This window comes from Amborella trichopoda, chromosome 8 (genome assembly GCF_054954075.1).
Source record: "Amborella trichopoda isolate Santa Cruz 75 chromosome 8, AtrichopodaSantaCruz75HAP2 v2.0, whole genome shotgun sequence".
NCBI classification, from domain to species: domain Eukaryota; kingdom Viridiplantae; phylum Streptophyta; class Magnoliopsida; order Amborellales; family Amborellaceae; genus Amborella; species Amborella trichopoda.
Window position 1 is genome coordinate 152,123 of NC_142343.1, and position 10,928 is coordinate 163,050.

At 37.9% G+C, this 10,928-nt stretch overlaps 1 protein-coding gene across 33 annotated transcripts; it reads left to right on the plus strand.

The window, feature by feature from the left end:
- Window positions 1–1,600: 1,600 nt before the first annotated feature.
- On the plus strand, window positions 1,601–10,781 carry LOC105420929 (pentatricopeptide repeat-containing protein At2g33680). Of its 33 annotated transcripts, none has more exons than XM_088872987.1 (7): window positions 1,601–1,976; window positions 2,195–2,271; window positions 3,877–4,075; window positions 5,602–8,403; window positions 8,577–8,678; window positions 9,513–9,652; window positions 10,072–10,781. In XM_088872987.1, the coding sequence occupies exon 4, from the start codon at window positions 5,621–5,623 to the stop codon at window positions 7,337–7,339; it is 1,719 nt and encodes a 572-aa protein (XP_088729113.1). In that variant the 5' UTR covers window positions 1,601–1,976; window positions 2,195–2,271; window positions 3,877–4,075; window positions 5,602–5,620; the 3' UTR covers window positions 7,340–8,403; window positions 8,577–8,678; window positions 9,513–9,652; window positions 10,072–10,781. The 33 variants fall into 33 exon arrangements, 17 of the variants coding, with proteins under 17 accessions (XP_088729113.1, XP_088729115.1, XP_088729111.1 ...); XM_088872989.1 differs by having other exon boundaries at window positions 10,081–10,781; XM_088872985.1 differs by having other exon boundaries at window positions 10,089–10,781.
- Window positions 10,782–10,928: the final 147 nt, after the last annotated feature.

Below are 10,928 nucleotides of genomic sequence, written 5' to 3' on the forward strand. Positions count from 1 at the left end.
TTTCAATTTATATTTTGAGGAGTTGTTATATATATATATATATATAGAGAGAGAGAGAGAGAGAGCGAGAGAGAGAGAGAGAGAGAGAGAGAGAGAGAGAGAGAGAGAGCCCACTGATTCATGGAATAGTATAAGCTCAATGATCCAGATTGAATTCGGACCGATCTGACGGTCAGGACTGTATATCGGTAATATAATTTTAACATTTTTTATATAAATTCAAATAACATAAAATTTGAAGCATAAACTCTTCTCATCAAAGCATACTTAATAAAAATATTTTAAAAAATTCACATAAATAGATCAAAATACTCATGAAACTTTTTAGGGGTATTTTTATTAGATTTTACTATTCTTGAAGAATAAACGTTCTAAATTTCAAGTAATTTGGATTTTAGAAAAAAAATTAAAATTCAATTAAGAAATAAAATTGTGATTATTGGATCGGTTCAAATTCAATCAGGACTGTTGGGTTTATACTGTTCCATGAGTTCATAAGCTGATAGGAACTTTTATATATATATATATATATATATGGGATTTTTTAGGATTAACAACCCCTCAAAAACAAATTCAAGTTAGAATAAGTTGTGAACTTCATTTTTACCCACTTTATCTTCATATTAATGGAACCTATATATATGAAAAAATTTATATAATGGTGAAGCTCTAAACTATCAAATTAAGGCGCACCTAAAGAATTCAATAGGAGAGGTTGTTTGATAGCCAATATCCCCTAAAAAAAAAAATAAGGGATAACTGGGTGACTTGCAATATCCCCACGTGCACGGCGGATGACGTAGAAGAATACATGAGGACTTGTCTTGTGTGGCAACAAGACAAGGTAGAAAGAGCCATGCCAGTGGGGCTACTTGAGCCCCTATCTATCGAGCAGCCCCTGTCGATCCCAAGTAGACCTGGGGAGAGCATATCTATAGACTAAATAATTGGCCTGCGTGGGGGAGCTGAGATCCATCATGGTTGTGGTGCACCGTTAGTAAGGCTGCTGCAAATGTGGCTTCAAGCCTTTCTCCAGGTAGAACTGACACTCCCCTTGGTAGGGACCATGCATGGGACTTACTCATTAAACGGGCATATCGTTCCCTAGAGATTAGTAACAGTAACGGTAAAAGCTAGGGCGCCGTTGATCGTTGCACAACGCGATACTAGCGAGCCCACGAGCGCAAGCTCCTGCTAATTTTCATGATTTTCAAATGGTCATTCATCTGCTCAATTTACATTATTTTTAAATCTTTAAATTTATAATAAAAATTGAATTAAATTTTCATGATTTTCAAATGGTCATTGATCTGCTCAATTTAAATTATTTTTCAAGCTTTAAATTTATAATAAAAATTAAATTTTCAGAACATCACAATGATTGTTTATACTAAAATAACATCTTTCTAACACTTTTTGAAGATGCGTCCTATTGTGATTTTTTAGGACTTTTGCAAACTACACCCTTACATAAGAAAGGATTCGGTACGCGAGCTCGCCAATAGGATTGGGTACACCAACGGTTGTGATTGGGGTGGTGTTTTTTTTTTTTTTTGATGAAAATCAACTTAAAATGAATGCCAACACAGCAGGGCGTTATGGGGGCGTCCTGTCTCTCCCTCTTGAGATGGGAACTCTCTCTCCCGCCCACCTCTCTCTCTCTCGAACCCTCGTTGGCGTCTCTCTCTCTCTCTCTCTCTCTCTCAAACCCTCCGTGACCCTCTCTCTCTCAAACCCTCCGTGACCCTCTCTCTCAAACCCTCGCTGGCCTCTCTTTCAATCTCTCTCCCGCTTAACCCTCTCCGCCCGTCTCTATACATCTCTCGCTGCCCCTCTCTCTCAATCTCCCTCTATGCCTCTCTCTCTCTAGAAATTCAACCTATAACGCAGAAAATGTCTGAAATTTCATAAATTTTCTATGCTCCATTGCTGCTGCCAAGAAGATTGGGAATATTCGGTGTTCATCCGAGGTTGAGGTACGCTATCCTTTAATCTTTGCATTTCGATTTTGTTTGTTCCATTTTGGGTTTTGGGGGTGTTGGTTTTTCAGTAGTTGAATGTGTTATTGCGAATAAATGACTTTTTTTTTTCAGACATTGCTTGAGTCAAATGGCATTGTTAAGCATTCACCGATGTTATTATCCTTATACATTCAGCATGATTTGCTAAGTATCTCATTATCATCTAATTTCAGAAAATTTTTGTGCTCCATTGCTGCTGCAAAGATGATTGGGGCAATCTTCAGGAGATTTGAGGTTCATCGAGGTTCAGGTATGCTATCTTTGAATCTTTGCATTTCGATTTTGTTTGTTCCACTTCGGGTTTTGGGGGTTTTCGTTTTTCAGTAGTTGAATGTGTTACTGTGAATAAATGAATTTGAATTTTTCAGTAGTTGTAATATAAAATTGCATTACTTGTTGACGATTGGAGAAAAGAAAAATGATATTTCTTATTGGTCAAGGGTTTCAATGTATTTTGGTAAAAGTTGGGGTGGGAAGCTTAATGCTGGAGGTTCTTCAGAATTTTTTGTGACTTGCACCGACTTCTGATTCCCTTTCTCTGAAACTTAGTTTCCTAGAAGATTCACAGCTTTTGCTCTGGAATTGTATTTTATTTAGTTTTTTTAACAATAAGTGCCTTGAGTCAGCCCAATGGAGAATGATGGCTAAGTCACTATCAATTAATACTGCATATTGTGTAAGCTGTCTTTGAATCTTCTCCCCATTACTGTTTTAGTTGGATTTCTAAAGTCAATTTCTTATGTTTTTAGGATGCCTTTGAATCTGTTTTTAAAATTTAGAATTTAGGTGCGCCTATAAATCCCTTGAAAAGGGTTGTTTTGATATTGGAAAAACATCTAATTGATCATGTCGCAATCAAGATGTATAGATATGAAGAGAAAAATATATTTAAAGTACTAAAACTAGTACATCTTGTCACACATAATTTGAACTGTCCATTTTAATGATTTTCATGTGTTTGTAAATTTGCTTGATTTGAACTATTTTTGGAGTTTAAAATTTTATAGCTACACATAAAAATAGACTCTCGCACCATCCTAAGAATTTTGGACATCAAATTATATCTTATGACAAGGATTATATAATATAAGAAAATTTATTTATGTTACAAGGAGGTCACAATTACTCCTAGCACTCGATGTTAAAGTTGATGGCATTGGGTGTGTCATGAAGTTTGAATCTAGTGAATAACACACTCACAACCACTCGATTTAAAATCTGATGGATATTAATGATTTTGACCTCTTTGTAATAAAAGTAAATGGTCTCCTTGTATATTTTTTATACACACGCACACTCTATTGATCAGCCCATGCATTGCACGGAATATTAGAAATTTCATCTAATAGAATAATTACTGATAATAAAATCTAATAAGCCAAACACAAATAAAAAATTCTAATTTTACTACAATAAAACGAGTCACATGTGAAAAAAGAGAGTAACCATTGCTAAATATTAATACTACATAGATATCATAATAAAATAAATTATAGTTTCATTTATTATCGGTTTTGGTTTGTTGATTTGTTTAAATTTTTTCTGTGATATTTAAATTTTTGTTTTTAAATAATTGCTTGTTTAAGTTATTTTGTTTAAAATATAAATTATTTATGTGATATTTAATGATAACACATAAAAATTGATATATAAAAAATTATCATATTAATGAATATCACAATGTTTTTTTTTTACGAACTTTTGTAAGTCATTATGTTATTAATAAAAAGGCTCAAAACAATCAAAATAAAGCGCACCTTCAAAATGTCTCTTTCTAGACGGTCCCTTTTATTGCCCCTAAACTGCAACGGGGAGCACGATTTTAAGATGCCTCACTGTTGAATGTTGATACTAGATTGCTTAAGATTGGCGTCTTGTGCGTATCCAAGCCCTATAACTATATGTACACCAAGCCAGTGACCGACCAGGCCCCCATAAAAGTCCATCCGACACGGTTAACATATCACTCCAACTCATGTTTTTGGTGTTTTTCCTTTGAACGACTTAACAGAACGAGGAAGACGAGAGTCGAAGCAAAAAAGTCTCAAGTGAAGGTATTTGCACACAAACCCCCCCCCCCCCCCCCCCCTCTTTCTCTCTCTCTCTCTCTTTTAGTAACATCATATGTTAATGGGTAGGGCTTCCACAAACCATACCTCCTCTTTCTTTCGCTACATGAGAGAGTGAGATGTTTCCTATATTCTCCAAATTTATGTTCATAGATATTTGTACAAGTTTGGATTCGATGCTGTTCTTGAGATTCTTGTCCATGCAGTACCAATCCAGAGAATCAGTGTGTACATATTCAAAGAGCACTAGAGCCGCCTGATTTCATCAAAAAAAAAAAAAAAAAAGAATTTCCAAAAGGTGCTCTAGAGCCGAAATTCATTTGTTTTGGTTCTTTGGAGAGTTGCTTCAGAAGAAAATCCCTTAGGGAAAAAAGGGAGAGAAAGATAGAAGAATTTCTTTATAAGCGAGGCATCTGATTGGGTGGGGGAATGAAATCCATCCACTTTCTATATTTCATTTAGCGGACTCCAATTATGTCTGCTTCTCCATCTAAATTTGCACAGCTACCAAGCACTTATGCACCTAAACTCTATTTGTCCAGAATCCAAATTGTACCAATTTTTCCGTAAATCATAGGCATCCAATAATGCTCTTGCTACTGATAATGACATGGCAATTGAAGGGATGGATGAATCATCGTCTCATAAACCAACCACTTAATTGCTGCCTTAAATTATAAATCATCCACTCGTTGCTCTGCTAGTTTTATGTCTCTTTGGGCTTATGTAAGAATGAGTAACTGAGTTTGACTCGATTCGGAACTACATATGAAGCAGCGTACATCTTTATTTTGATTATTTATTATTACTAGTGCCTCATTCCCAAAAGGTAACTTTTTTCATGTAATATACATATCTTTAAAATGAAAATGTGGATGCAAGAATGAGTAACTGAGTTTGTTATCTGCATCTGACTCGGCTCCGAACCATATATGAAGCAGTATACATCTTTATTTTGATTATTTATTGTTACTAGTGCCTTATTCCCAAAAGGTAACTTTTTTCATGTAATATACATATCTTTAAAATGAAAATGTGGATGCAAGAATGAGTAATTGAGTTTGATTTTTGCATCTGACTTGGCTCCGAACTATATATGAAGCAGTATACATCCCTATTTTGATTATTTACTGTTACTAGTGCCTCATTCCCAAAAGGTAACTTTTTTCATGCAATATTCATATCTTTAAAATTAAAATGTGGCTTAGATTTATCAATTTTTCCCATAACTAGTTTTTTTTTGTTTTTTCAAAAAAATCCAGAAAACTTTGTGTTCAATTATCTGTGGGTATGTTTAGTTTTCTCTTAACTTTTTTTAATGATCGTTACTTGTTTCTATTGCACTTTCCAACCTAGTCTCCCTAACTTTACATTTTGTCTCCTTATTGATTTCACCTACCTCATGAAACTCTTAAAACATGTGCAAAATATCTGCACATTTAATAACCCTCACAATTACCTGCCATTTGTTTAACTTGCTCCGCAATAATTGTTTTAAATTATGTCACTAGGGCACAGTACCTGGATATAATGCAATACGCTAAACGATTCGCGGAATTCCAATTTTCAACTCTTCCACTATCCATTACTTGCATTGTCTCCTTACTGCATGCGTGCTCCAAGCAAAAGTCTCTACACCTTGGAAAAACCCTCCATGCCCAATTTATCAAAAATGACAGAATATTATCCATCCACCATCTCTACTTCACAAACCACTTGATAAACATGTATGCAAAGTGCGGTGAGATGGAGCGCGCTCTCTGCTTGTTTGACAGGATGTCTTTTAGAAACACCGTCTCTTGGACTACATTAATATCTGGCTACAACCAGCAGGGTAGCCACTTTCAAGCATTGCAAGCATTTGCTCTCATGCACAAACAACTTGAAGCCGGGCCAAACCACATCACTTATGCGAGTGTCCTCAGCTCGTGCACCAAACTTGGCTTCATTGGGCTTGGAATGCAGGTCCATTCCCAGTCCATCAAACAGGGCTTTCACGGTTATAACCCCGTCGCAAATGGCCTCATATCACTGTACATGGGTGATTATAGAGTCTCGGATGCCTGCCGGGTCTTTGCAAAGATTCTTGAACCAGATGATGTTTCATGGGATTCTTTCTTATCTGGTCTAGTGCAAAATAGCTGCACAGACAATTATACATTGAGTCAGTTGCTTGCTTCGAGGATGATGTCTCCAAGCATTCATGTGACATCCTTCACGCTTTCCAGCTCTCTAAGGGCCTGCACTGAGGATGGGCTAGATGGGAGAACAATCCATGGCATTGCAGTTAAAACTGGTCTAGACCTCAATCCTTTCGTGGTATGTGCACTGATAAGCATGTACTCAAGGTGCAAGGATATCGAAGATGCCTTTAAAGCATTCCATGTAATCGTAGACAAAGACGTTGCGTCATGGAATGCTTTGATGGAAGGTTGTGGGGAGAATGGGAGAGGAGGCCAAGGTTTGAATGTGTTTGTTTGCATGATGGAATCTGGTGTGAAGGTCGATGAAATCACTATGACGGTGGTTGTGGGCATATGCAGCAACCTAGCCATGCTTGAGCATGGCAGGCAGATCCATGCCCTTGCAACAAAACTAGATCTAGATGGTAGGATGCGCATGGGAAATAGTTTGATCAATATGTACACAAAGTGTGGAAACTTGGATGAGTCGCTCAAGGTTTTTAGCGAGATGAAGGAGAGGAGCGTGGTTTCATGGACTGCCATGATTGGGGGGCTTGCCCACCACGGGCATGCAACTGAGGCCCTTGCCCTATTCTATGAGATGCAGAAGAGCGGGTTGGATCCCAACTCAATCACATACCTTTGCATTCTTACAGCATGTGGCCATGCTGGCCTTCTCGAAGAGGGTCAATGCATCTTTAAGTCAATGGTTGTCGAGCCAACGTCAGAGCACCGTGCTTGCATGGTGCACCTACTTGCAGGGGGAGGGAGTTTCAAGGAAGCAGAGGAGTTCATTAGGAGAGCTCCCGTTTCACACATGCCGTTGCTATGGCAGACCTTTCTCACTGCTTGCAAGAACCATAGTGAGTTGGAGAGTGGATTACATATTGCAGAGATGATGGTGGATACAAGGATGGAAGATCCTTCCACTTTGGTTCTACTGTCCAACATTTTTGCAGTGGCAGGGAGATGGGAGGATGTACGTAGGGTGAGGGAAATAATGAAAAAGAGGGGAATAAAGAAGCAACCAGGGTGCAGCTGGATCAAAGCTCATAATCAGGGGTAAGACACTGCTTTGTGGTTAAGAGTGCCATTGATGGGTAAAAGTTCCGGCTAATGCTTTTTACCTGGTATATATGAGAGGAAGTTACCGATGCTGGGGATTTTCGACCTTTAAATACCTGTACACTTGATCTCTGATTAAAGTCTTGTCATGTTTCCCCATGTATATATCCTCATGCTTTATGTTTATGGATCACTCTCAGTTTGAGTGGGGGCGTGCTCTACTTGGGTACTTAGAGTAGGGCAGGAGTAGGGAGTTGGGCACCATCATTCTCTGCTTGACATGATGTTACGCCTTAATTAGATGATTGAATCTGCTCCCTGGGCTGGTTGTGTTTTGAGTCCCATGATGCACATTATCGAAGAGGGTCCCAAGGTACAATTTCAAGGTCTGTTGTAGCAAGGGTGGATGTTGTTTAGTTGGCCAAGAGATGAAGGTGGCTCTTTTTATGTAGGATGTTAGGGGTTTGTGAGGACAAGTGCCTGAAATTTGGCGAGGGAAATCCTACACAGCATGTGTGCTGCTAGTTGTATTGGATTAGAGAGTGAAATGGGACGTGAGTGAGTGAGACGAAATAGAAAGAGAAAAGGGTGGTGTGCGTGGTTGAAACAATGAACAAATTTTCCTTCTGTGCTACTTGTTGAGGGATTTCATGAGCGAGTAAGAGGATATGCAACTTGCAAGTCCATGATTATTTTCTTCACCCAAAACAGAGAGGTATGCCTTCTTCCTTGAGGGTGTTAGTCAGAGAAAAAAAGAGAGATGGTGAGGCATGCACATGAGGGTTGTGCGGGGCATTGAATGTTTATCCAATCAGTTTTTTGTGGGAGATTCAAAGGGGAAGAAGGGGCCACAACCTAGAATGCCATACCTGCAACTTTTTCTCTTAAAACCTAGTGGAAGGAAGGGAACTGGCAGTTTGGAAGGTGTGCTGTTGATTCAGGGAGATTACATGGGATGCATGAAGTTCTAGGGGAAATTATGGTTTGCTGTTTTTTCGCAGATTTTATTTTACTATTCTTGGAGCACCATCTTGGGGACATGGTTGCAAATCTTACTGGTGCAAGGTATGTTTTTATTCTTTGGTTTTGGGTTTAGGTTCTTCCTGTAAACTTAGAGTAGGTATGCCCTAGACCTGGAAGATGCTAGGGCATTAATAAAAGGTGCTACTATCTGATTTTTGTTGGGGAAATTTTCAAAAGTAGCACCTTATTCTAGGTTAATTTTCTCACAATTGCAGCCTCACTAGGATTGGGGGAGCGTAAAAGGAGTTATCAACTCTTGGTGGTATTGTGAAATTATAATGAGGCAACATTAGAAGGGTTTCTGAGCTCAAGCATGGGTATGCAATTTGCAATTGCCTGTGGGCTAAGGTTGACAATTAGACTCAGATTAAGAAGTTACCACATTTCATGCCTTTTTCCTTCGAGCTACACGATGCATTCACGGTCTTGGTTAAGCCAATTTTCCCTGTTAATTATGCAATATGATTTGATTGGCATAATTATGTAGTCCTGTGCTTGATCTGTCCTGTAAGCTTGTTCTATGTCTTTTGGAAATGCATATAATGAGACCATTTGTTTTTTATACAAGGAGGTCACAATCATTATTGACCATTGGATGTGAAATCGGGTGGTTGATGATGTATCATTGATTGGGCACAAAGTCCAAAATAAAATTTTTAGAATGTTGTGACGCACTTCAATCTATTGGATTTCACATCCAATGGCTAAGAATGATTGTGACCTCATTGTACCAAAAGTAAATGGTCTCATAGTATACAATCCTATGTCTTTTTATCTCGGAAGTACTTCATAAATGAAAATTGGGTGGGTAGGAAAATGGGCTTGCTTAATATTCATTTCTGGTGTCCATGGCCATCCTTTAAACTTCCAACCTAGAATACATTTGGCTTGTTGTTAAGGACTCTTTGCAGTCAGTGGGAGATAAATTATTATATGATGCATGTTTTGTGGGAAATCCATTCTTACTTAAATTTATGTAAGAAAATAGTCTTGAGTTTATTTGGTGGTAGACTGTGACAATTTTTTCTTACTTTTTCTTGAGGCCGATTGGCTATGTTAGATTTTAAATTCTATACATCTTTTTCTATATGCATGACATTCATTGTATCCTTTGTATTCCATTTTAATTTTCAGTTTTATTTTACATGCAGGCTTAAAGTTCATTTTTATTGTTCTCGTTTGAAGCTATCTTGGTCCCCTCATCAAGGTTCCTATTGAGCTAGTTTTACATGGCACACACAATGAACAACCAACAGGTGTTCAAAACATCTGTTTTGCATCTTTTCATGGGGTATGCTGGTAACTCTTAGCTTCATATGGACAAGAAAAAAAAACATTTTACACTGGATCCAAAGCAGACTATCCTTGTCCAAAAATCATTCTCGAGATCGCATAAAGTTGTGTTCTTTCTTGGTTTTTTGATCTGATGGCCTCCTTAGTCCATGTCGGAGACCAATGAGACAATAAAGAAGCTATCTTGGTCAAGTTCCAATTGAGCTAGTTTACATGGCACAGATAATGAACAACCAACAGGTTTTAAAAACATCTGTTCTGCATCTTTTCATGGAGCATGATGGCTGCAGATGGGATAAGAAAAAAAAAAAGAAAATATTGTTTTATAGTGGATCCAAAGCAGATTATGCTTGTTCTAAAATAATTCTCGAGATCACATATAGTTGTTTTATTCTTTCTGGTTTTTTGATCTGACAGACTTCTTAGTCATGCAGAAAGAGCACTATATTGCAACCATGTCCGAGACCAATGAGACAATTTGTTGGGGATGTGGCATGCTACTCCTGCTTCCATCTTAAACCCCAATCTTCAAATGTGGATGTCGTGGTGCAATAACCGATCAAAACTCACAGAATTGCTGCTTGTCATGAGGTTGCAGGATCGATTGCTTGCGACTGCCCTTCTCTTGTTCATGCTGTTTGTCATATTTGGTAGCATATGGGCCATGTACCCGGTGGTCTTCTCTCTCAGTTATGGATGGATAGTTTTCCACTTGCTGACAACAGTTTCCTTTTCTATTAGCACTATTGTTAGTTTCGTCTTGGTAGCATCCCAGTCTGCTCCATCACCTTCGAAGTGTTATGGGGCAGCTTAGAAGTCGTAAGAAAAGGAGGTCTTGAGAACTTCACTTTCTGCCACTATTGTGGAATGCCAAAGTCACCTAGACTCACCACTGTTGCACCCACGGCACATGTATATTTGACGTGGATCATCACTGCATAGTTGTAAGTTCTTCCTGCTCAATGTTTTGGTGTCTAATTGAGAAGCTTGGGTTGGGAAGTAGATTTTCTGTGTTGAATGTCTTTGGAAGTGCTCTCTGTGTGGTTTACTAAGGGTTTTAAGCGGTGTGTCATGTAGGAACTTTTGAGGTAAAGATTTATGTTATGTTTGGAAGTCTTGGTGGGTCATCCCTGATAGTAGGGAGCGCTCTATTGTATTTTTCTATTTATTCATCTATTTGTTTACTATTGTTCTTATATATAACAAAATTAATAGTAAACATTAAAAAAAAAAAAAAAAGACCATGCAATATTTAGGTGGTTAGATTTAAATAT